This window comes from Erpetoichthys calabaricus, chromosome 7 (assembly GCF_900747795.2).
Source record: "Erpetoichthys calabaricus chromosome 7, fErpCal1.3, whole genome shotgun sequence".
NCBI classification, from domain to species: Eukaryota; Metazoa; Chordata; class Cladistia; order Polypteriformes; family Polypteridae; genus Erpetoichthys; species Erpetoichthys calabaricus.
Genome location: NC_041400.2, coordinates 196,639,171 through 196,667,125, shown reverse-complemented (window position 1 = coordinate 196,667,125; position 27,955 = coordinate 196,639,171). Strand labels below are relative to the sequence as shown.

Here is a 27,955-nt window from a genome sequence, read left to right as displayed (position 1 = left end):
TATGACCAGCACCTGTACTTGTGTATAAGTCGGGTCTTGAAACCTGAAAAATCGATCATTAAATCAGACCCCGATTTATACGCCCCTTCAAAAATCCGACCCTTAATTTTTTTTTTTACATCTTCTTACTTCCTCCAATCTCTCATCAGTTTCTCAGACACATCGAATTTTGTTGCAGGAGCAGAGTTACCGATTTCTTTCACCACTTCAACGACTTTTAATTTAAAACCAGCTTCATATTTTCTTCTGATCGAACGCACCATCGTAGATAAGGGATGCTCTTACGATAAAGGTGCATGAGGGCGTGAAATACAGAAAACACAAAACAGTGGAAACGTTGCTTTGGAATAGTTCGGGTGTCACCGTGTGGTCACGTAGGCACAATAGAGAGAGGGTTTAGGAGCACACGCTGATAACAGCCGCATTGCCGCACCCACATAGAAGAAACAGGTGGTGTGCTCCGTGGTGACTCTCTCAGATGGGAGGGCGTTAGCATATCGTAATCTCTTGGACCGGTTCTATTCAATAAGGGCGCGCACAAAAAGGTGAGCTTCAAAAGGGCGACCTCAATTGGGCGCAGCGAACTAAGGCAAGCGCAACAAAATTATTACAGAAAATTTATTAGATAAAGGCAACGATTGAACGTATAAAAAGGCGAAAGTAAGAATATTAAAACATCCAATTACTGCATGAACTTCTAACGAACTATTTCTAAAGCTCTCTATATTTCGTTGTTTTCTGCTCTTACTCATTGTTGTGTTACACTTGAAGATGTAGATTATGTGCAATGCCACGTAGATATTTTATTATTATCTATCTATTATTATCTACGAACGCCTTTATTCACCGCACCCAATTGAGGTCGCCCTTTTGAAGCTCGCCTTTTTGTGCGCGCCCTTATTGAAGGATACCCTTGGACCAATAGCGTGAGTTTTCCGCATTCGACTTATATGGCCGACATTATAAAATACCGGAAATTATACGGTAAAATCAAACCCCAACTTGTCTGTGGGAGAACTTTAACACGAGTATATGCAGTTATCGTATTCACCGCTCCCTCACTCCCCACACCACTGCTATTCTTGTCCATAGGCTTGTCACTTCTCGTCTGGATTATTGCAATTCCCTTTTCTTTTGTCTTTCTCACAAATCCCTCTATAAACTTCAGCTGGTCCAGAATTCAGCTGCCCACATCATCACTAGAACCCCCTCTATTCACCACACCACTCCCATCCTGCAGCAGCTTCACTGGCTTCCAGTTAAGTTCTGCATTGATTCTGAAATTCTCCTGTTAACATTTAAAGCTAGCCACAGTCTTGCCCCTCCATATCTGACCGACCTCCTCCATGTTACCATTCAGCTCCTGCACCTTTAGATCCTCTTCTTCCATCCACTTGACTGTCCCCTTCGCCTGTCTTATCACCATAATGGATCCACCCACACATTTAACAATAGGTATGATCTTCTTTTCAAGAAATGCAGTTCCTGAATGTTCCCCAGCTCTGGAACTTACTACCATCCGAGGTTAGACATTGTGATGGATGGCCAGGGATTGAGCCCTGTCAGGAAGCCTGGAAGAGCAGGGGACTGAGAAAAGGGCAAGCCATTCCCTGGGTTGCATCGGGGCAACAGGCATGGGGTTTTGAAGCTCAAGCCTGATGGGGTCCGTAGCTACCATCAGGGGGCGCCTGGACAATTCTGCTGCCTGAACTTGATTGAGGAACACCTGGAGTACTTCCGTGTGTGGTATAAAAGAGGCCACCTCATTCCACTCGGGGAGCCAGAGTCGGGAGGGAGGAGACCAAGCTTGCTGGAGAGTAGTGCAGGAGAAAGAGAAGATTTATTATAAGAATTGTGTGGTACTTATTGGGACTGTGTCGTGCCTGTGGGAACAGGAAAGGCGCTGCCCACAGGCGAAGAAAAGAGAATAAAACACGTGTGTTTTTATAAGTGAGCCTCTGGCGTCTGTCTGTGTCGGGTTGGGTTGCTGGCACGCCCCTAGAGCTGTTACAGCATATTGATTCATTCTTACTTTTCAAATCTAAATCTGTTTAAGACCGCTTTCTCTCTTTAATTACAATTGCTCTGTCTGATTTGAATTTTTGTATTTTTAGTTTTGTTTATACTGTGTGTTTTATCTATTGTTCAGTATTCTTGAGTGTTTAGAAAAGGGCCTACGAATAAATAAAATGTATTATTATTATTATTAATATTATTATGTTCAGACTCTTTGATATTTTTTGGTAGCCATTTCCTGCCCTTGTGCATTTCAAAGACTTTGTTCCTCATGCCAGCAGATGCTCCTCTGTCTTCATTTCTGCAGTGATTGTCCAACAAAGACTATGGCAGTACAGAGGGGGCTTTTAATATTCAAAGAGATGGAAAGGACTCACAAGTAGGACCTCATTATGTTTAATTCTTCTTCTTTGTTTCGGCTGCTCCCGTCAGGGGTCGCCTCAGATGATCATCTTTTTCCATCTCTTCCTATCTTCGTCATCTTGCTCTGTCACACCCATCACCTGCGTGTCCTCTCTCACTACCTTCTCTTAGGCCTTCCTCTTCTCCCCTCGCCTGGCAGCTCTATCCTTAGCACCCTTCACTCAATATACCCAGCATTTCTCCTCTGCGCATGTCCAAACCAACGCCATCTCGCCTCTCTCACTTTGTCTCTAAACCTGCGCATGTCTTCATTGCTTATCCTGTCCATCCTCGTCACACCCAATGCAAGTCTTAGCATCTTTAACTCGGCCACCTCCAGCTCTGTCTCCAGTTTTTTGGTCAGACCCCATTATGTTTGATCATGATTGTCAAATGACTGTCACCTTTGTGTCATTTGTGATCCAGTTGTCATTTGTGTCAACCTGGAGCTTCCAAAGCACAGACGTTTAAATTCTTAGGCAAACACAAAACTTCTTCAGCTCAGTATCTACACAGAATGGCTTATGTAGACTTTGGAATTGTATTGTTACCTCATAAGAGTTCACATTAAAAATATGGAATGGATTAATACAGGGACAAGTCTTTAGTCAGGCAGAATATTAGGATGACATTCAAGGGGACGGAATGCTTTTGCACGCCACTGTACCTCCAGTGATTGTGACCAAAAAGCTCAATCTTAATGTCCTAACATCTACCCACAACATTTTCCTCCAGAATGACTCTGGCTTGTCCACTTCGGACGTTGCCTTTTTGTGATGAAGTCGCAGGAGAGGCAAACACAGTGGAACACCGCACCATCCCTCCATGGCAGGCTAAACCTTCCTGCTGATCCTCTGCACTGATTACTTGTGTTTCTGAGTGGATGAGCAGTAACGTTCTCAAACTAAATAAGGAGAAAACAGAAATCTTAGTGACTGGCAAAAATGGATATAATGAGGGTATGAGAAATAAACTCGACCAATTAGGCTTAAAAGTCAAGACAGAGGTGAAGAATCTAGGGATAGTTATTGACTCGGACCTCAACTATAAATCACATATTAATCAGATTACTAGGACAGCATCCTTTCACTTAAGAAATATAACAAAGTTTGGACCTTTTATAACATTTCAAGATGCTGAAAAATGAATTCACGCTTTTATTTTCAGTCGGCTAGATTACTGCAACGCACTCCTCTCAGGACCACCCAAAAAAGACATCAATCAGTGACAACGAGTGTAGAATGGAGCTGCCGGAATCTTAACTAGGAAAAGAAAATCCGAGCACATCACGCAAGTCTTAGCATCACTACACTGGTTACCTGTGCCATTTAGAATTGGCTTTAACTCTTTCAGGGCGGGTGTCGACTTTTCTCGAAATTCAGGGGCAGAGGACGATAATCTGCTGTAAACTGCGACAAAATTCGCCATTACATTTTAGTTCAACTCTCGATGCTCGAAGGAAAGTTCGCTTCATCGGTTTGACTTCGATTCCCTCTGCGTGCGTGAGTAGCAAGGAGCAAACAGCCTCTAAAATGGCATCGATGTCTGGCGAGAGACCAAAGCGAATGCGCAAAGCAAAGTACTCCGTGGATGACGTTTAGCATATTATCGCTGAATCAGACTCCGAATTGTTGGACTCCAATTTTGATTCTGGTGATGGAGAGCGAAAATGAAAGTGAGGTAGCAGCTTCAGCTGATTGTGATGCTCAACACTTTTTTGTAGCTGATGCGCCGATGGCAACGTTCGCCTGGAAGGATAGCCACATACGATGACAAGAGATATAAATCAGATTGCGTCGCACAAAGACAGCCAGGTAACCAGCCCACCACGCATTCCTGCTGGCCGTCGAGCCCCAGTAGCAACAACCCCACGTGCAGCCAATACCACCAGTGATGGCGAACAGGCACCGACAGCAGCCACAGCACACAGCAACCGATGTGTTATGTTGATCTTGGTGTGAAGCCATTGCTTTGTATGGAAAAAATATTCAGCCCTCAAAGAGTTAAAGTACTGCCGATGGTTTACAAAGCCTTCAATCATCTGCTCCATCCTCTATCTCTGAACGCAAGTCACCTTACACTCCAAATCGTAACCTTAGATCTTCAAAATGAGGGTCTGCTTAGAATTCCAAGAGCAAAACTTAACAGAAGTGGTGAGGCGGGCGGCCTTCACCTGTTAGCCACCTACAATCTGGAATACGAGTTTACCGATAGAAAGTCGCCAGGCTGATATGGTGGCGCACTTTAAACAAACTGCTAAAAACTCGTCACTTTAACATGGCTTTCTCATAGCGACATGTTAGTGTAACCCTGATATACTGGTATGCATTGAATGATCATTTTCATGATGGCTCCGCAGTCTATACTAACCCCTACTATTTCTTTGCTGTTCTTTTTGTGGTTCTCTGTGGTGTTGATCTGCGCCACCACCACCTGATCAAAGCACCGTGATGTCCCTAAATTGAGGTCCACATGACCGTCATCATCATCTAATTCTTCCACTTGAAGTCTGAAAACCATGAGGACTGATTGAGATCATTGATGTTAGGGGGGGCTGGGTGGTCTCGTGGCCTTGGAACCCCTGCAGATTTTATTTTATTTTTTTTCCAGCCATTTGGAGTATTTTTTTTTTTTTTTGTCCTCCCTGGCCATCAGATTTTACTTTTATTCTATGTTAATTAGTATGGCCTAATTGTATTTTTATATTTTGTCTTTCTTCATCTTGTAAAGCACTTTGAGCTCCATCATTTGTATGAAAACATGCTTTAGAAATAAATATTGTTGTTGGTTGAACCTTTTGGCCTAAACAAACGTGCAGTTCTTTCAGAAATGTTTCTTGGTCTTTCCAGATCTTTCCGTGCACTGATCCTCTCAGCTGCCATTTCTTTACCGCAGCCCTAATGGTAGGAATTGCAAACAGGAAGGGCTTTGATTATTTCCTATAGTGTTTCTCCAGCATTGCAATCATCTTACTTTTACAGATCCTCTTGGGAGTTCAGAAGAGGAGCTTGTGGCTTTTCATTGTTACCAGAATGGCTAATGAGTCAGAAGTTATCAAGTGCAGGAGTTTTAATGGAATTGTTATCCGCTGCTGCGGTGGGTTGGCACCCTGCCCAGGATTGATTCCTGCCTTGTGCCCTGTGTTGGCTGGGATTGGCTCCAGCAGACCCCTGTGACCCTGTGTTCGGATTCAGCGGGTTGGATAATGGATGGATGGATGGATGTTACCAGCTGACAATTCCCAATGACCTGCTCTTTACTTATTTTACAAGGCCTAACAAGTCAATTCCGGCCTAACGAGATGATGAGGTTCTTACACGACATTTACATTACAACCCTCACTGCTCAATTCCACATTTCTGCTCTAATCGGATTTGCCCGTTTTCACGGATCACATACTTACGTACAAGTTGCAGCAAGACTACATAGCACTGCAATCGGGTTTGCTTTCTGGACTGCCGTCACTACATTATAGGATCTGGATGATGATAAAGGAATATCTCCTTCGGGTGCTATAGTTGACGCCTAAGTCTGGGAGGACCCCACCCGGCAAGGATTCCAGCTGCATAGTGCAGGTGTCATGTTGCTATGACGACCGATGCAGGAAATGGACGTTTTGGTGGGAAAATTTTCTTTGTAAGGGGACCAGCTGACTGAGAACAAAAAATAAATAAAGAGAGACAGAAGCAGAAGGCAAGGAGCTCGGCGAATGATGTTTAAGGCCGGGTTTATACTTCACGAGACGTGACGCGACGCATGCTCCGGTGGACGATACTGCTACACAAGTGTTGTGCTGTTTATACCTGTGTGCGTACTTTATGTAAATCTGGAAGATTCCACCAGGTGGCAGTGTGAGATATCATCACGGTGAGTTGTAAAGTGCCTGAAACATCTATTAAATCCGAGGACATCGTCCCACAATATCTCTGAAAAGGATGTTTAATGATTAAATCCATCAATCCAGGGATACAATGCAATACAGTTTATTTTTTTATAGCCCAAAATCACACAGGAAGTGCCGCAATGGGCTTTAACAGGCCCTGCCTCTTGACAGCCCCCCAGCCTTGACTCTCTAAGAAGACAAGGAAAAACTCCCAAAAAAAACCTAGTAGGGAAAAAATGGAAGAAACCTCGGGAAAGGCAGTTCAAAGAGAGACCCCTTTCCAGGTAGGTTGGGCGTGCAGTGGGTGTCAAAAAGAAGGGGGTCAATACAATACAATACACAGAACAGAACAAATCCTGAATAAAAAATTAAAATTTTTTTTAAAAGTACGGAGCAGAATTTAACAGTAGATTTTTTTTTGTTCTTTATTTCACCTTATACAATTTCTTGTATTAGGAATTTGGTAGTTTTCGCATACCCCTTGGGGTCAGAGCGCAGGGTCAGCCATTGTACAGCGCCCCTGGAGCAATTACAGGTTAAGGGCCTTGCTCAAGGGCCCAGGAGAGCAGGATCTCTTTTGGCAGTGACGGGGATTCGAACTGGCAACCTTCGGGATACCAGCGCAGATCTTTAGCCTCAGAGCCACCACTCCGCCTAAATGATATCACATAATAAGATTTAGATCATTTTAGACTCCTGGAGACCTCATCCATCAAGCTGCCTCCCCCATTTGGCCATTCCATGGCTGATACAGTGCTGGGCCAGCCAATCCGATGAAAGGACCCCTCTTTCTCATGATTCCTGCGATCCTCCATCAGTGATGACTTTACCTTAGGCAGGCAAAACAACTTGGCAGGTGGGCCGTGGCACCAAGTGCCACATTTGAGTACAGAGAAGAGAAACAGAATAGGTGAGGGTTAGTATCCAATTCTAACTGTCATGTTACTTATGTTTTAGTGCTAATGACTGACAACAGAGATACAGTCTGTACAGTTAATCAGCAGCTCTAGGCAGGGTGTGCTAAACTGAAGTCGTGAGATTTGAAAGCTGAGAACAAAGGGGCATCTCTTATAGTAGCAGGCAGACCATTCCACAGTTTAGGGGCCCTGTAACTAAAAGCTCGACCTCCCACTGTTATTTTATTAATCCTTGGAACCATAACCAGACTGGCATCTTGAGATCTTAATGTGCGCTCTGGTTTGTAAGTCATGATAAGTTCAGATAAGTAAGCCGGACCTCGGCTATTTAATGCTTTATATGTTAAAAAAAAGGATTTTGAAATCTGCCCTAAACTTAACCAGGAGCCAGTGTAAGGATTTAAGAACTGGAGTTATGTGTTCGTATTTTCTTGTTCTTGTAATAATTCTTGCAGCCGCATTTTGTATTAACTGGAGGCTGTATAAAGAACAGTTTGAACATCCAGTGAACACCGCATTGCAGTAGTCAATCCTACTAGAGATAAATGCATGAATTAATTTCTCAGAATCCTGTTTATTTAGAAAGCGCCTTAATTTCCTAACATTTTTAAGATTTTGTATGGGATGCGCCCATACAAGCAAGCATCGGGCACGAGGCAGAAACAAAATCCCTAGACGGGGCATCAGCTCATCGCAAGGTGAATACAAGCACACACTCACATACACAATAGTGTCATTTTAGCGTCACCAAATCCCCAAACCTTCATGTCTTTAGAAGGAAACCGGGGCCCACTGTGGAAACCCACCAGGAAAACGTGCAAACTCCAGGCAGAGAACACCAGGGATGTGACTCCAAACTGCGAGGCAGACCGTGCTGCTACAACATGTGTAATTATTATCAGTATTCATTATTTAAATGAATCTGTAAAATGTCACAAACATCCTTTAATGCATTTCATCGTGAAAGTGACATCAAGTATAAATCTAAGGATTCTAAGTGTGCAGAGAGCTGGAATATCATAAATGTAACGTGTTCTGTGTGGCGGTTACTGCTGTCAGCTCAGGAGGAAGACCCCGAAGGACGTAACGATTAACAACTGGGTCGGTTTGAAGATGATGTTTACGACGGTCCTCTTTAATGATAAACTATGAGGTTAAAGAGGACATTGATTTGAACCACTTTAATCACAAAAAAGACCTTTTCACTGCATCTTTAATGTTTTTCTCTATGGCTTAAATACGTCGCTGTACATTCTGATGCTTTTGTGAAGCACAGAAGATGGTAGGTAAGACCTTCAAAATGTATCGCGTCATTACGATATGCAAATATGAAAGCACCACAAATGCATCTGTATGTCGGCATTTTGCTTCACCACATTGAACCATTCATCAAACATTGAAGCGCGCACATCGATCCTGTAGGAACTGCAAAGCGGCTTTCTGTCACATGTCGATAGTAGACAGAGACTCTGACATCACATTCCGACTCTTATCAAACTGCGCTCCCTGACTTTTTGCTCGTACTGCAACTCACGGACACGTCACGTTAATTTCTGAGAACAGAAATGTGCAGAGGACATGTCAAATGAATGCTGGGAATGTGTGGCAGCCCTGATGCGTGTGCGTACGTGTTCTGAGCGTGAAGTATAAACGAGCGCTAAGAAGACAGCGCAATCAGACTTCACCCAGGGATGTCTGCTATTTGTGGGTGGCCACACTGAAGATAAGAAACAGTGAGGCGAATCCCTGAGAAAAAGTAAGGTAAGGGTTAGGGTATGTGGACCCATGGTGCCCCTGTGGGTGAGTCAGACTTGTCTCTCCGTTACAAAAGAAAATCTTGAGACGAGACGAGACTATTGGCAAGAGATATTTTCAAGTCCTGCCCTCCTCTCCACCATTTCCGGTTCACGGCCCACGCCCACGGTCCTATCACCTCTCATCGGTGTGAATGCTTTTGTCATCACAGTTAGATAGATAGATAGATAGATAGATAGATAGATAGATAGATAGATAGATAGATAGATAGATAGATAGATAGATAGATAGATAGATAGATAGATAGATAGATAGATAGATAGATAGATAGATAGATAGATAGATAGATAGATAGATAGATAGATAGATACTTTATTAATCCCAATGGGTTACTGCACTCTCAGTTCTTATACATTTTTACGTTTTCCTCACTTTAAGTTCCCAATTAAAGAAGACGTATTATGTCCAAATCTTATTGAAGAATTTCATCCTGAAGGGTTATTTACAGAAGAAATGAGTACAGAGAAACGATGAAGTCCAACGAATTTAAGTGAAAATTGTCGATCGATTACACGTCAGATTGGTTAAATGCATATCAATAGACTCTTCTGAAGCCCCCCCGCCAGACATCCTTCATGACATTGGGGTGTAGCCCCACCTGTGGGTGGTCTCCCGGGTACTGACTGTGCTGGTCATGACAGCTCACCACCAGAACCCATCACTGTCCCCATCCCACACCACCAGAATTCCCCACCAGGCCCTAAACACCACACATGTCATTAATATTAAAGCATTTTATCTATCCATCCATCCATCCATCCATCCATCCATCCATCCTCTTCCACTTATCCGAGATCAGGTCGCGGGGGCAGTAGCTTGAGCAGAGATGCCCAGACTTCTGAGGCGTTCCCAGGCCAGCCGGGAGACATAGTCCCTCCAGTGTGTCCTGGGTCTTCCCCGGGGCCTCTTCCCGGTTGGACGTGCCCAGAACACCTCACCAGGGAGGCATCCAGATCAGGTGCCCGAGCCACCTCATCTGACTCGGAGGAGCAGCGGGTCTACTCTGAGCTTCTCACCCTATCTTTAAGGGAGAGCCCAGACACTCTGTGGAGGAAACTCATTTCAGCCGCTTGTATTCGTGATCTCATTCTTTCGGTCACTACCCATAGCTCATGACCATAGGTGAGGGTAGGAACATAGATCAACTGGTAAATTGAGAGCTTTGCCTTATGGCTCAGCTCCTTTTTCACCACGACAGACCGATGCAGAGCCCTCATCACTGTGGACGCCGCACCGATCCGTCTGTCGATCTCACGTTCCATTCTTCCCTCACTCGTGAACAAGACCCCGAGATACTTGAACTCCTCCACTTGGGGCAGGATCTCGCTACCAACCCTGAGAGGGCACTCCACCCTTTTATGGCTGAGGACCATGGTCTCAGATTTGGAGGTGCTGATTCCCATCCCAGCCGCTTCACACTCGGCTGAGAACCGATCCAGAGAGAGCTGAAGATCACGGTCTGATGAAGCAAACAGGACAACATCATCTGCAAAAAGCAGTGACCCAATCCTGAGTCCACCAAACCGGACCCCCTCAACGCCCTGGCTGCGCCTAGAAATTCTGTCCATAAAAGTTATGAACAGAATCGGTGACAAAGGGCAGCCCTGGCGGAGTCCAACTCTCACTGGAAACGGGTTCAACTTACTGCCGGCAATGCGGACCAAGCTCTGGCACCGATCGTACAGGGACTGAACAGCCCTTATCAGGGGGTCCGGTACCCCATACTCTCGGAGTACCCCCCCCCCCAGGATTTCCCGAGGGACACGGTCGAACGCCTTTTCCAAGTCCACAAAACACATGTAGACTGGTTGGGTGAGCTCCCATGCACCCTCCAGGACCCTGCCAAGGGTGTAGAGCTGGTCCACTGTTCCACGACCAGGACGAAAACCACACTGTTCCTCCTGAATCCGAGGCTCGACTATCCGACGGACCCTCCTCTCTGGGACCCCCGAATAGACTTTTCCAGGGAGGCTGAGGAGTGTGATCCCTCTGTAGTTGAAGCACAGCCTCCGGTCCCCCTTCTTAAAGAGGGGGACCACCCCGGTCTGCCAATCCCGAGGCACTGTCCCTGATGACCATGCAATGTTGCAGAGACGTGTCAGCCAAGACAGCCCTACAACATCCAGAGCCTTGAGGAACTCCGGGCGTATCTCATCCACCCCTGGGGCCCTGCCACCATGGAGTTTTGTGATCACCTCGGTGACCTCAGTCCCAGAGATGGGGGAGCCCACCTCCAAGTCCCCAAGCTCTGCTACCTCATTGGAAGGCATGTTAGTGGGATTGAGGAAGTCTTCGAAGTACTCCCCCCACCGACCCACAACGTCCCAAGTCCAGGTCAGCAGCGCACCATCCCCACCATATACAGTGTTGACACTGCACTGCTTCCCCTTCCTGAGACGCCGGACGGTTGACCAGAATCTCCTCAAAGCCGTCCGAAAGTCGTTCTCCATGGCCTCCCCAAACTCCTCTCACACCCGAGTTTTTGCCTCATCAACCACTGAAGCTGCATTCCGCTTGGCCTGCCGGTACCTATCAGCTGCCTCCAGAGTCCCACAGGACAAAAGGGTCCAGTAGGACTCCTTCATCAACTTGACAGCATCCTTCACTGCTGGTGTCCACCAACGGGTTCGGGGATTGCTGCCACGACAAGCACCGACCACCTTACGGCCACAGCTCCGGTCAGCTGCCTCAACAATAGAGGCACGGAACATGGCCCATTCAGACTCAATGTCCCCCACCTCCCTCAGGACGTGGTCGAAGTTCTGCCAGAGGTGGGAGTTGAAGCTACTTCTGACAGGGGGCTCTGCCAGATGTTCCCAGCAGACCCTCACAACACGTTTGGGCCTACCAGGCCTGACCGGCATCCTCCCCCACCATCGGAGCCAACTCACCACCAGGTGGTGATCAGTTGATAGCTCCGCCCCTCTCTTCACCCGAGTGTCCAAGACATGTGGCCGCAAGTCCGACGACACGACCACAAAGTCGATCATCGAACTGAGGCCTAGGGTGTCCTGGTGCCAAGTGCACATATGAACACCCCTATGCTTGAACATGGTGTTCGTTATGGACAATCAGTGATGGGCACAGAAGTCCAATAATAAAACACCACTCGGGTTCAGATCGGGGGGCCATTCCTCCCAATCACGCCCTTCCAGGTCTCACTGTCATTGCCCACGTGAGCATTGAAGTCTCCCAGCAGAACGAGGGAGTCCCCAGAAGGTGTGCCCTCTAGCACCCCCTCCAGGGACTCCAAAAAGGGTAGGTACTCCGGACTGGTGTTCAGAGCATACGCACAAACAACAGTTAGGACCCGAAGGTGGAGGGAGGCTACCCTCTCGTCCACCGGGGTAAATCCCAATGTACAGGCTCCAAGTCGGGGGGCAATAAGTATGCCCACACCTGCTCGGCGCCTCTCACCGGGGGCAACTCCAGAGTGGTAGCAAGTCCAGCCCCTCTCAAGGAGATTGGTTCCAGAGTCCAAGCTGTGTGTCGAGGTGAGTACGACTATATCTAGCCGGAACCTCTCGACCTCGCGCACTAGCTCAGGCTCCTTCCCCTTCAGAGAGGTGACATTCCACGTCCCAAGAGCCAGCTTCTGTAGGATCGGACCGCCAAGGTCCCCGCCGTCGGCCACCACCCGACTCACACTGCACCCGACCTCCTTGGCCCCTCCTACAGGTGGTGAGTCCATGGGAAGGGGGACCCACGTTGCCTCTTCGGGCTGTGCCTGGCCGAGCCCCATGGGTGCAGGGCTGGCCACCAGGCACTCACCATCGAGCCCCACCTCCAGGCCTGGCTCCAGAGGGGGGCCCCGGTGACCCGCGTCCGGGCAAGGGAAAACGCTGTCCAAAGTTTGTATGCATCATAGGAGGTTTTCTAAACCGATCTTTGTCACGTCCCTCACCTAGGACCAGTTTGCCTTGGGTGACCCTACCAGGGACATAAAGCCCCCGACAACAGAGCTCCTAGGATCACTGGGACATGGAAACCCCTCCACCACGATAAGGTGGCGGCTCGAGGAGGCATTTTATGTTTCTTAGTTTTATTCATTTTCTAAATTTGATTGTGTTTATCTTGCTGCTCACTGTCTGCTGTCACTTGTTAGTGTTACTTGGTACAAAGGACAAGTAGGAGCTTTGGTGACAGCAGGGCCATCAGCCTGAGCAGTATAATATTTGCTTTGTAAGCCACCCATGGAAGCCTTGTTTGGTCAGCAATCTTTAGAAAAAGAAATAAAGTGTCACAATATGAGCCGACTTCATCAATCGAGTGACGATGAAGCACAGTAGAGATCTGAGTGGACAGACAAGTTCACTACTCACCTCAAGGACATTGACACAGGAATATCTGCAGCTGAACACTCCACTCCAGGCATCATCCAACGGGACCTCCAGCTCAACTCCTTGTCAGCCAAACTGGCAGTGTCACCAGCCTTGGGGTCACTCTAGGTACAACACTCAGACCTGAATGTCACTTTTTGGCTGCAGGACACGAATCTGAGTGAACCTCTCCATCATCTCCTTCTCCTCCCCCTCTTCCTCCTCCTCCTCCAGTCTCACAGCTTCATCACTACTCAGCCACATTCCAGCACTCAACATGACTGTGTTCCTCCTGCTTAAAACACTAAAAGATTAAGTTTGAAAAGCTGCCAGTGTCCTGACACCACCCAAACCCAATGAACACATCACATCTCCCTCGACTGGCGCTGCTCCATCAGCTTCTGCTCATCTTGAAAATGTGGAGGAGAAAATAAAAAGAAGAAAATAAACTCAAACTGACATAGTCAAACGCCAGCCAGAGGTCCAGTGTGGCACAGGACATTCTCAAGGCCAACCCTGGATGGCACATGTGCCATGGCATCACCTCACCGAGCCCACACAGGCCCACATGTGCCCACTTTAGAATCTGTGGGAATGAGGGGGAAAAATCTGAAGCAGCTGCAGAAAAACACATAAAAACACAAGGAATGACATGAAAGGCACTATATAAGATTATCTATCTATTATATACTACCTTACATCTCTGTCAATGTATGAACTTATAACATACTGCCTTTCACATTTATATAGTGTTCTGTCTGTTATATAGTGCCATGCATTTTCGTCAATATACAAGCTGTGCTACTCATCTAAGATGGGTTCAAATCAACAAAGACCTTTGTGTTAATGTTTGCAGTGCACCATCTACTGGAATGCACTTTATAGTGCATGTTGGAATGAAATGTACTGCTCTTGCCATTCCAACAAATGGCATATTACAAATATTCGTAGTAATAAAATGCATCACTACAAATGTTTGCAATGCATCATCTGTTGGAATGACAAATGCAATTCATGGTCTCTGTTATATGCCATTTGGTATGGAATTCATAAAAGCAGTAATAATGTTTGTGATACACCATCTGTTGGAATGACAGAAACATAGCCACTGGATGGGTACAAAGATAAGCAAACACACAGACACTTGTCCTTTTATTAAAGTGGATTATATACTGCTTTTCATATATATCCTAAATTGTCTAGTACTGTATATAGTCCATCCATCCATTATCCAACCCACTATATCCTAACTACAGGGTCACGGGGGTCTGCTGGAGCCAATCCCAGCCAACACAGGGCACAAGGCAGGAAACAAACCCCAGGCAGGGTGCCAGCTCACCGCAGCTTGTATATAGTGCCTTTCCTATCTATCTATCTATCTATCTATCTATCTATCTATCTATCTATCTATCTATCTATCTATCTATCTATCTATTTATCTATCTATCTATCTATCTATCATATAGTGCCTTTCCTATCTATCTATCTATCTATCTATCTATCTATCTATCTATCTATCTATCTATCTATCTATCTATCTATCTATCTATCTATCTATTATATAGAGCCTTTCCTATCTATCTATCTATCTATCTATCTATCTATCTATCTATCTATCTATCTATCTATCTATGATATAGTGCCTTGCATCTCTATCAATGCATTTACCCTGTTTTATAGTATTTATCATATCTACAGTATCAATCCATATAATGCTTTTCATATCTGTCATTATATCTACTATATAGTTTTCTATAGTCCACGTATATATTGTATAGTGCCTTACATCTCAATCTATTGATCTGTTATATAGTTCTTTACATATCTATTTGTATATTATAAATTGCTTTAGATTATATATATATAGTGCCTTTCATCTCTGCATATTATATAGTGCCTTTTTCCTCTACTGATTCATTTATTAAATAGTGCCTGGCATCTCTACATTTAAAAGCTCGGTAGGAAAGGCAGTAAATAATCAATGGATAGTTACATACGAAAGGCACTATATATGATATGCAGTTAGATAGATATTGCAGCCAAAGTGAACGATAAAGCTGGAGACAGCGACTCGAAAATAAAACCAGGCTTTACTTTATTATTAACAGCTTGCACATGAGTATCTACTGCTAACATACAACTGCTCCGAAAGAAATCCTGCCCTGTTTTTTTTAAATGATATGCAACTGTGCGACCTTTTCTTTTACCCCAATCACATCAAAGTAAGACACACAAAGGGGGTTGTGGAAAATAGCAAAGAAATGCATTCTGTCCAGCTGCTCAAAACCCACCAGGTTACACTAGGAGTGGCACTATATAATAGATAGATAGATAGATAGATAGATAGATAGATAGATAGATAGATAGATAGATAGATAGATAGATAGATAGAGTGAAAGGCACTATATAACAGATAGATAGATAGATGGTCCCTGTCGTGTCCTTTCCGGTGTCCCTTAGTGTTGTTCTTCTTGCCATCCCTGATGTTCCCTGCTGCTCTCTCTCTCTCTCAAATCCTCCTCCACTTTTTCTTTTACTTTTCTGTTTCTCTTTCTTCTCTTCTTGATTCTCCTGCTCTCCCTTACTGATGTTGCTGTGCCGCCTGTCAGCTCCTCATTTACGTCTCTCTATCTTCATGTTTGTCGGCTCGACTGGCTGTTTGCATTTCTTAGGTTTGATGAACTGAATTAGTGTGCCACGCTGGGTCGGGTGTCACTGTGCCATTGCGTTGAGGGCACAGTCAGCCAGGTCAAGGCCAGTCACCCTCATATGCACATTAAATGTCTTCAGCCCCCCTTGTACATTCTCATATTTTCCTACTGTGGATTTCATTTGTCTTTCAAGACACTGATCAACAACAAAAGACTCTTTCATGTCAAAGTGGAAAGAGATCTTCAGTGTGCTCTAAATTAATGACAAATATAAAACTCAACATCATTAATTGTATAAGTATTCACCCCCTTCAATTAGACACATCACTGGTACACCACATTGGTGTCAGAGGTCCCAATTCCAGCTCAGTACATATCACCTGACTGGGGTTTCCATTGGTTGCTCAGTTGAATAACAAGTGAACATGTCCCGCATAGGCCCTGCATTTAGGATTTGTGAAGAAAATCCAAGTAGCCGAGAGACAACACACACAGTGGCAGGGAGAACAAGCAAACTCCACACAAATGACAATCACACTGGGATTGAACCCAAGTGCCTAAAGCAGTGAAGCAGCCGCCCTAACAGATGGGTTACCCTCTCTGAAACATGCAATATAAAATAATATATGATTTATGGATTGAATGAAGTCACATGATTAGAAAGTGTTCACTCTTATCTAGGGTTGGTGCACTGATGGGATAAAATCAGAAACAGAAAAGCTGCACTTTATAGACTAAAACTCTCTGCAGTTCCTAAATGACGTGCCGTGTCTGCTCAGACAGGTAACTTGACTTGCTGAGTGCCACTGACAGCAATTAAATCTGCAGCCTTCAAGTTCAAAGTCCAGGGCCTTAACAGTTACACTGCACTATGGACAACCAGCAGGTGAAACCAGAATGGAGTTGTCCAGTGGTAGACTGAACCTTAAAGGTGTTGGTCATCCCATACGGGAAAAAAAAAGTCCCAGGACTCAAACTAAAATGCAACTCATGATATGGAGAGGCATTGCAACTGAAAGCAAAGTTCAGATAGAAGGAGAAGGTCCAGAAGATGAGCTCAAGTTAACATCCATCCATTTTTACACTCACTTACTGGAATAGAAGATCAGCAAAATGCAAAGCCAATGGACAGTAAGATCAGGTTAAAAGTGGGCAACCAGCCATGTAGGAGGGGCAGAAAGTCATCGCAGAGAGCAGCGGGCACATCAGACCAGAGTGAAGTCAGAAATTGGACAGGCCTGCCATTATGAGGGATCTGTGAGGAAAACTGAAAAAATAAAATAAAATAAAATATAAGTAGAATATGAGTGGAGCTGCAGGGGGGCAGGGAACTCCACATAAAAAGACTTCACCGCAGGATTAGAACTTGGCCTCCTGACCATGCGATACGCCTGCACAAACCTTCAAGCCACCAAGCGGTTCTCACTCTTAAGAAAGACAATACAAAGATAGACAGATAAATAGACAGACATATAAGAAAGGGCAGCATGGTGGCGCAGTGGCTAGCGCTGCTGCCTCGCAGTAAGGAGACCTGGGTTTGCTTCCTGGGTCCTGCATGTGTGCTGTTTGCATGTTCTCCCCATGTCTGCGTGGGTTTCCTCCGGGTGCTCCGGTTTCCTCCTGCAGTCCAAAGACATGCCGGTTAGGTGCATTGGCGATCCTAAATTGTCCCTAGTGTGTGCTTGGTGTGTAGATGTGAGTGCCCTGCGGTGAGCTGGCACCCTGCCCGGGGTTTGTTTCCTGCCTTGTGCCCTGTGTTGGCTGGGATTGGCTCCAGCAGACCCCCATGACCCTGTAGTTAGGATATAGTGGGTTGGATGATGGATGGATGGACATATAAGAAAGAAATGAATAGGCTGATATGAAAGTCACTATATAATAAATAGGCAAAAACGGAACAACAGATAGGAAAGGCACTGTCTAATAAAGTGATAAGTAGATAATTAATCAATAGATAGACAGAGAGAGAGACAGACAAACAGAATGGAAAGTGACTATGTAATTAATAAATACATAGATATGAAAAATGCAATATGAAAGATAGGTGGACATGAAAGGCACTATATGATAGGTAGGCAACAATGTAAAACTTGTCAAAACTGACAGATAGATAGATAGATAGATAGATAGATAGATAGATAGATAGATAGATAGATAGATAGATAGATAGATAGATGTGAAAGGCACTATATAATAGATAGATAGATAGATAGATAGATAGATAGATAGATAGATAGATAGATAGATAGATAGATAGATGTGAAAGGCGCTATATGATAGATAGATAGATAGATAGATAGATAGATAGATAGATAGATAGATAGATAGATAGATGTGCAAGGCACTATATAATAGATAGATAGATAGATAGATAGATAGATAGATAGATAGATAGATAGATAGATAGATAGATAGATAGATAGATGTGCAAGGCACTATATAATAGATAGATAGATAGATAGATAGATAGATAGATAGATAGATAGATAGATAGATAGATAGATAGATAGATAGGAATGGCACTATAAAATAAATAGATATGTAAGACACTATAAGAAAGGTAGATGGGTTAATATGAAAGGCACTGTATCATAGATAAGATATGAAAGGTACCATATAAAACATAGATATTTAAATAAACAGACAGATAGGAAAAGCACTATATAATGTATAGCTAGATATGAATGACACTTTATCAAATGTAAATATTAAAGATAGATAGATAGATAGATAGATAGATAGATAGATAGATAGATAGATAGATAGATAGATAGATAGATAGATAGATAGATAATTAAAAAAAATAGATAGATAGATAGATAGATAGATAGATAGATAGATAGATAGATAGATAGATAGATAGATAGATAGATAGACAGGAAATGCACTATATACTAGACAATTTAGGATATGTATGAAAGGCAGTATATAATCCACTTTAATAAAAGGACAAGTGTCTGTGTGTTTGCTTATCTTTGTACCCATCCAGTTGCTACGTTTCTGTCATTCATTTCTAGCATTAGATATGGCACTAGGGCGGCACGGTGGCGCAGTGGTAGCGCTGCTGCCTCGCAGTTAGGAGACCTGGGTTCGCTTCCCGGGTCCTCCCTGCGTGGAGTTTGCATGTTCTCCCCGTGTCTGCGTGGGTTTCCTCCCACAGTCCAAAGACATGCAGGTTAGGTGGATTGGTGATTCTAAATTGGCCCTAGTGTGTGCTTGGTGTGTGGGTGTGTTTGTGTGTGTCCTGCGGTGGGTTGGCACCCTGCCCAGGATTGGTTCCCTGCCTTGTGCCCTGTGTTGGCTGGGATTGGCTCCAGCAGACCCCCGTGACCCTGTGTTTGGATTCAGCGGGTTGGAAAATGGATGGATGGATGGATGGATATGGCACTATATAATAAACAGATATGTAACACACTATAAGAAAGGTAGATAGATGGGTAAATATGAAAGGCACTATATCATAGATAAGAAGATATGAAAGGTACCATATAAAACATAGATATTTAAATAAACAGACAAATAGGAAAGGCACTGTATAATGTATAGCTAGATATGAATGACACTTTATAGATAGATAGATAGATAGATAGATAGATAGATAGATAGATAGATAGATAGATAGATAGATAGATAGATAGCCCATAATGTTCTAACATGTTAAAGAGCAAGTATGTGACGAGTGACCTGCAGGTGACAGCACCTCACACTTAGACACGCGTGCATGTGTGTGTGCGTGCGTGCACGTGTCTGTGTAAACTCGGACGTGTTGCGCCTCAAGTAGGCCCGCCGTGCGCTCGTGCCCGTCGCCGTGTTGCGTGTTCCCGCGTGGGTGGTTCACAGGCGCGCGGGTTCCTCCGTTCCTTCGCCTGCACTTGACTCGACTGGAGGGCGCGTGCGCCTCGCCCAGACTCCGTCAGACACGCCGCTGCTCTTTGCGCTTGTCGATTCGAACGCTGCCCCCTGGCCGCCGGGCACGCGGGCTGTGCCATGTTAGTTGCCTGGCTGCATTGTGTTGTCAACTGAGCGGTGCGATGCCGCTGCATTGCTACGGATCTGCGTGTCTCAGTCGGAAGTTGAGAGCCGGCATTAGCGCTCCTAAGTTATTCTGGAAGCATAGGCAGCCTCTCCTGCAGCATTTCGTCTGACAGCAGAATATGATCTCCATGGAAAATCATCCAGCGCCATAAAGCAGGAGTCTGCGTATCGGAGGGGCTTCGCAACAGCCCACTTTTTTTTTCCTATCGATGACTTGAAATTCGCGATGTGGTGGCTTACATAACTGAGTGAATGGGGGGTGGATGTCATGAGGTTAATCATTACCATTACGGTGGATTTCTGGAGTTCTTTCGGCAAGAGGAGTCGGTGCTCTCCATCAATAATTAATGCATTTTTAAAGCAGCGGGAAAGGCAGGGAGAGCGCGCAGTGAGAGAGGTCCTCTTTTCGAAGAGTAATCGTCTGCACATCATGTCTCACTGTGACAGATCCCCGAAAAGAGCCGACGAGGAGGACAAAGGAGGATGAAGCAAGGAAGGGGGACCGGAGAGGTAGAGGGGGAATATAATGAAGTTGAGTGGGAAAGCAGTGTGCGCCGTCGCATCCAGCTGCCTGCTCTTCGCCTGCGCCCTCGGCGCCGTCGCCGTCGGAATCAAGTGCTTCTTGCTGGGCACCGAAGTGAAGGGGCATTTTCACCTGGGCACCGCGGCAGGAGCTTTCTATTCGGGGCTACTCGTCTGCCTCGGGCAGGTGCTGCTCGGCGTGGCTTTGATCTGCTGCAAAGGGAAGCCCCGGGGTCAGAATTTCTTCCTGCTGGGAGTCTTGGTGTTTATGCTGGGAGTGCTGACTGCCTTCTCGGGAGCTGTGATCGACGGAGACACCGTGTCCCTGGTGGAGAGGAAGTATTCCCATTACTGTCTCAATTCCCTGGATTTAAAGCCCATCTGTGAGAAATTAAAGGCTTACCAAAGGAGTCTGGTCATATCGACTATCCTTAACACCTTGGAGTGCCTCTTAGGGCTTCTAAACCTGCTGATCGTCAAGCGCTATAAATCTGCTCAGATCTACAGGAGACACTCGCAGAGACAAAGTGTGGGAGCCATTCTCTTCAATGAGGAGCAGGACTTCACCGTCGGGGACTTTCACTTCCAGCCCGTTTCTTACATCAACCTGGGAGTTTTTCACGTCTTTGACGAAGCTGGGGTGGAAGTACAGTGCGGCGGACACCCGTCAGTGGAGCTGCCCGGCTACTCGCCCAGCGATCCCGAGTTGAACCACTCGTACCCGTTCTCGTACCCGTTGCCCAACGAGCTGCCACCCGCTTACGAGGAGATCTTCCCGGCGGAAAGCAGCAACAAATAGCAAGCGGAGGGGAAACACAGCAACGGCAGATTGAAAAAAATAAGAATACAACAACGAGAAGGCGAACCAGCTGTCCAGTATGCAGTGACAATCATTCAAAAAAAAAAAACAGAAAAGAACGGAACTCTTGGGCTGCTCCAAGCGGTAATGTTTTCCCATAGCAAACCGGTTTTTGATGCCTTTTCGTCTCTCAAAGTCATGTTATGTCAGGAAATTTACAAAAGAATAAAAACTACGAGAAATAAACGAAATGTTAGACTTATCCAGTTCAACAGCAGATTATTCATATTGAATGCGAGCTTCTGCGAAGTTAGCTGAGAGGATGCTAAGCCCCCCCTCGCCCGCCCCGTGCCCTTGCAATCTCAGCCCACTCGCCGGGGCCGTCTGGGTGGTGGATGTGTTTCGGTGAATGGCCCACCAGCTCGATCTTGGGGCCAGTTTATGCATTAAAACCAAGAGTGGTTCATTATTACAAGCCTTAGCCTTTAAAGAGGAGTGGTGTGAGGACAGGCGGCGACCGGTGGTCTCATGACGTGAGCCTTTCGGCCATTGTCGGGCAGGTGCGCAGTACCTTTTGAAATAATCCGGTATTCCAGAGACAAGCAGGTTAGGTGAACTGGCGTTGCTAAATTGGCCCGTGTGTGTGTGTGTGTGTGTGAAAATATCCACCCTGCGATGGACTAGCGCCCCGCCCAGGGCTTATTCCTGCCTTGTGCTCCATGCTTGCTGGAATAGGCTCCAGCTTCCCCAAGACCCTGCGACGGATAATCGGGTAGGGAGATGGACGGATATTGTAAATTCTGTAGGATGTTCTCATAAAGGCATCGGCGTCTACCTTATGATAAAGAATTCACATTGCCATGAGACCGCTTTAACAGTTTAGGGTAATATTATTATTATCAGTATTATTATTGCCTTGTACTCGGTGCTCCTGGGATAGGCGCCGCCCCCCGTGCCCCTAAACTGGATTAAGCAAATGTCAGAATTTTATGTTTTTTTAGTGGCCCCTCACATTTTACACACACACGCACACACACTCTTGTCAGGTCCTACACACCACCGTCTGGGTATCAGTCTTATTATTCACAAAATTCCGTCCAGTTTGAAGGATTCTGCAGAACGCAGCACAGTTTTAACTAAGACTAAATCCTTTACGTCATTCCGATCACAGCATTTAATCACAGGCTAACTAGCCACAGTCCGTGTGACAAGGAAGCGACCCCGAGGTCGTACTCGCTCGCCATTGTCCCATATCGGTGACGGCCCTTTTCACCCGACACAACGCGAGGACTCGGCCCCTACGGCCAACGGAACACAGGCGGGCACCGGGGGCTTCTGCAGTTCACGAGGAGATTCTCAGCAAAACCTTTGCACGTCAGTGGGAGAGCTGGTTACTCCACTAACGCTGCTACTAGGTAGTGGTGATAATACTAAACTCTGGACAGGCGCAGGTGAAAGTCTGCGACCAAATGTCAGGTCAGAGGCGATGGCGGCAGAACGTACGCCTTTTGAATGCGGAATTGGTGAACCAGATAAGCACAATTTGTATACGGAGACGACTATGTGACCAGCTGTAGCTTTTTCCTTTTTGGTTTCATCAACTGCAAATAGTACTATATTGAACTGACACCAAATATTTGAAGATTAAAATGTTTTCTCTACTGCAAATAAATATTTTTTTCTCAAAGTGTATCAATTTAATATGGAAAGCAAATAACTTCTTCACTCAAAGAGGCGCATCCTGCGCTTCTCTGTTACACAAGTGATCTTCATGGAAATGGACTTTCAGAAAATCATTTGAGGAGCTTCGATCAGCCTGGAAAGCTCAGCCAGGTCTGTAAAATGATATGATGGCACTTTACAAATAAAGTGGTATTACACTGTGTCTAAAGCCTCCCACGCGCACACACACACACACATTTATATACGATTGACATAAAGACAGCACTATTAACAAGTTAAGAGGCAAGGAAGTCTTTATTAATCCTTTTCTATTTTTTTTATTTTCTACCTTGACTCTTACAAGGCAATGCATTAAAAAGGCCACTAGGAGATACGTCATCATTTGTGTTTAGAACTAGTTCATTGTCTTAAAGAAAATCTGACAAGATGTTTATGAAATTGTGTTTGAGCAGCTACATTTAAATGTTTTTATCAGCGACTCTGTAATATATGCACAGATGACTTAATGTACAAGGGTTCATAAAGTGACTAAATTGTACTTAAAATAGCCCATAAGGCCAAGGTGAAAAATAACTGATAATGTGTGAAGGACTTTAGCAATATTATTAATATCACACTTCTTAGGTAACAGAACTGTCACTGTCACCTCAGCTACGTCTTTGTCGCATACAGTAAAACAGTACGTATTCACCGACACAACATATCCATGGCAAACAAGCTTTGAATAACTTCAGAATGGTCAGGGATGTATTACAGAATAATATAATATAATATAATATAATATAATATAATATAATATAATATAATATAATATAATATAATATAATTAGGTGGATTGGCGATTCTAAATTGGCCCTAGTGTGTGCTTGGTGTGTGGGTGTGTTTGTGTGTGTGTGTCCTGTGGTGGGTTGGCACCCTGCCCAGGATTGGTTCCTGCCTTGTGCCCTGTGTTGGCTGGGATTGGCTCCAGCAGACCCCTGTGACCCTGTGTTCGGATTCAGCGGGTTGGAAAATGGATGGATGGATAATATAATATAATATAATATAATATAATATAATATAATATAATATAATATAATATAATATAATATAATATAATATAATATAATATAATATGGGGAGGCATGGTGGCACAGTGTTAGCACAGCTGCCTCACAGTTAGGAGACCTGGGTTCGCTTCCCGGTCCTCCCTGCGTGGAGTCTGCATGTTCTCCCCATGTCTGTGTGGGTTTGCTCCCACAGTCCAAAGACATGCAGGTTAGATGCATTGGCGACCCTAAATTGTCCTTGGTGTGTGGGTGTGTGGGCTGGTGGCCCTGCCTGGGATTTGTTTCCTGCCTTGCGCCCTGTGTTGGCTGGGATTGGCTCCAGCAGACCCCCGTGACCCTGTGTTAGGATATAGCAGGTTGGATAATGGATGGAAGGATGGATATTATAATATAATATAAAAAGGCAGAATGGTGGTCCAGTGGCTAACTTTAATATCATTTGTGTCCTTTGTGTCTATTGTTATATATATATATATATATATATATATATATATATATATATATATATATATATATATATATATATATATATATATATATATATATATATATATATATATCAGGTTAAAAACTGATTAATATAATATAATATAATATAATATAATATAATATAATATAATATAATATAATATAATATAATATAATATAGGGTGGCACAGTGGTATAACTGCTGCCTCACAGTAAGGGGACCACAGTTTGTGTCTTGGGTGCTCCCTGTGTGGAGTTTGCATGTTCTCCCCATGTCTGAATGGGATTCATCCGGGTGCTCTGTTCTCTTTCCACTGTCCACAGACATGCAGGTGTGTGTGTGTTTTTCCCTGTGATGGGTTGGTGCCCTATCCAGGTGTCATTCCTGTTTTGTACCCTTTGGCTGAAGGAATAAGCTTCAACTGCCCCAAGACCCCTGACTTGGATAAGATGATTAGGAAAATGAATGGATGGATAATATAATATAATATAAATGCATAGCATAATGATGTAGTGGTTAGCTTTAACTTTAATGTAATTTGTGCCCCTTCTGCCTAATTTTGCCAGTATGAGAACTGGGGTTATGTGGGTTAAAAGTGGATTAATATAATATAATATAATATAATATAATATAATATAATATAATATAATATAATATAATATAATATAATATAATATAGTGTCTGCGTGGGTTTCCTCCGGGCGCTCCGGTTTCCTCCCACATTCCAAAGACATGCAGGTTAGGTGGATTGGCGATTCTAAATTGGCCCTAGTGTGTGCTTGGTGTGTGGGTGTGTTTGTGTGTGTCCTGCGGTGGGTTGGCACCCTGCCCGGGATTGGTTCCTGCCTTGTGCACTGTGTTCGGATTCAGCGGGTTGGAAAATGGATGGATGGATAATATAATATAATATAATATAATATAATATAATATAATATAATATAATATAACATAATATAATATAATATAAATGCGTAGCATAATGATGTAATGGTTAGCTTTAACTTTAATGTAATTTGTGCCCCTTCTGCCTAATTTTGCAAGTATGAGAACTGGGGTTAGGTGGGTTAAAAGTGGATTAATATAATATAATATAATATAATATAATATAATATAATATAATATAATATAATATAATGGAAATGGAAAGTGTGACGGTGCAGTGGTTGGCACATCTGCCCCACACATCCTGCGTTCAAATTTATGCCCAGTCACCATCTATGAAGTTTGCACTTTCCCCCCCCCCCGTGTCTGTCTGGGCTTTGCTCCGATATCCCCTAGAATGTGCAGGTTAGATTAAGCGGCAATCACAAACTGGCACTGTTCAGTGATGGGCTGCCACCCTTTGAGGCTTTGCTGTTTTATCCCTGATGCCGCTAAGAGGGGCACCAGCCTTTTGGGTGAAGGAGATTTAAGAGTGTCATCTTTTAATTTATTATCAATTGTGCAGTCTATGTCTATTGTTCCCAGGATAGGTATTGGGGATAATTAGTTATAATTGAATAATATCATGTCACATCCATCTTCCTAACCTGCTTATCCAGGAAAGGGTAATTGCTATTCCAGCAATAAAAGGGTACAAGACAGGAAAAACCCCTGGACAGAGCGCCAGCCCCTCACATGGGCCAGTTCAGCGATGCTAATGCACCTCACCTGCATGACTCTGGACTGAAGGAGGAACACCCAGAGGGAACTCCCGCACACATGGAGAGAACATCCAAACTCCATGCAAGGAACACCAGGGATATGATAAACACACACACCTTACTGTGAGGCGGCAACACTACCAGTGTACCACCTTATCTTACCTTATATCAAAAGTGTTGCAATGGTAGCACTGCCACCTATTAGTCAGGAGTCAAGTTCTGGGTGCTCCTTGCAGGGAGTTGGCCTGTTCTCCCCATGTTCATGTTTGTTTCCTTAGGGTGCGTTGGTTTCCTTTCACAGTCCAAAGACATACAGTGTTAAAAATCAAGGTGTCAAGTGAGTGGGATGCCATAGGAGAACCGGTTTCCAAGAGAACCGTCCACGTGAAGATTCCAGAAATTTTTTTTTACTTATTTAAATCTGTAATACTTTACATTAATAATTATGGCTAGATGGAAAGAGATTTATGAAATACTGGTTTTATGATTTTAAAGGACATTAAAGATTTCTGTTTTATCCACATATCAGGAACCTTTTCAAGGCCCAAAGAACCAAATTCATCTGCAAAGAAGCCCAAATAGAATTTAAAGGTTCCTTGTAAAGCAAAGGTGCTATAAAGACTAACACACAACCCAGTAAAGTTCAATTTTACAACTGGTATTTTACAAATGTTGGTGAATTGGCAATGCTAAGTTGTCCATTGATCCGTTTGTGTGTGTGTGTAGACCCCCTCCGATGGGCGCCCTCCAGGATTTGCTCCTTCCTTGCCCCAGATGCTTACTCAGATAGACTTCCGATGACGCTGCAATGAATAAGCAAGTTTAGAAATATGGATGGATATAATTTAATAGAATATAATCCCAGACTGCAAAAGTAATTGCACTGTATCAGTTTGTGTGTAAAGTGCTTCTTCCATCTCTCCTAAAGACCTTCAAAGAGCACCACATTTTGGCCAGTCACGTTATTAACACTCCTGCTCCATTTTTCCAGCCTGGCATTCCCCCTTTCTTTCCGTGGCGCATTCCAACTCTTTTCCTCGGCTCTCTTTGCTTTACCTTCTCGGTAATTCTGTTGACAGGTGTTTTCAAGAACAGAACACGTCAAGACTGCTCGGTTGTGCGTTTCTTGCCCTTTGGAGCGGAGGCAGATGAAGTGGGCCACTCGGAGTCACAATTGTGAATTGAACCGGCGACCTTGCGATTTGCAGTTCAATGGCTGAGCTGTCCGCCTTAGGAGCGGCAGCTGCTTTGTAAATTGGGTGACAGTGTAGACCCTTGCAGCTGTTTGACAGGTGCCAGCTGACGGAGCCCCGCTCCACACACACACACACACGTACGCGCGCACACATACAAATACTGTAAATGACAGTTGAGCGCACTTCCTGCAGTAGACATCAAACGTAACGATTACTTTCTTCATGTAAACAAGAATGAAACATTAGCGGCCTTGCATTATGAATAATGTATGACACAATCCCAGAGACAGAACATAAAAATAAAACCGTGTCTACACCGAGTGTGAATCTCAGCAACGGCCTTTTTGCTACGGCCATGTCCCTCGGTCACCTGTCTTTTCATTATATTTCAAGCGGGGCTCTCAGCGCTAATTTATTTTATAATTCACTTTATTTCTAAGGAATATAAAAATGGCATTTTCCTCACGATGTGGAAGCTTGCAAAAAAAAGGAGACTAAACGAGTTATGGTTTTAATCACATAAAGTGCTGAGAAATGCAACGGCACGGCGGCTCTT

At 44.4% G+C, this 27,955-nt stretch overlaps 2 protein-coding genes across 2 annotated transcripts in view; both read left to right on the top strand.

Annotated features, from left to right (window-relative positions):
- Positions 1–27,955, top strand: part of pigg (phosphatidylinositol glycan anchor biosynthesis class G) — a 1,234,979-nt gene that overhangs the window by 363,847 nt on the left and 843,177 nt on the right. The window lies entirely within an intron of this gene.
- On the top strand, positions 19,820–21,621 carry LOC114655186 (transmembrane protein 271-like). The gene has a single exon (XM_028806033.2). The coding sequence runs from the start codon at positions 20,565–20,567 to the stop codon at positions 21,357–21,359; it is 795 nt and encodes a 264-aa protein (XP_028661866.1). The 5' UTR covers positions 19,820–20,564; the 3' UTR covers positions 21,360–21,621.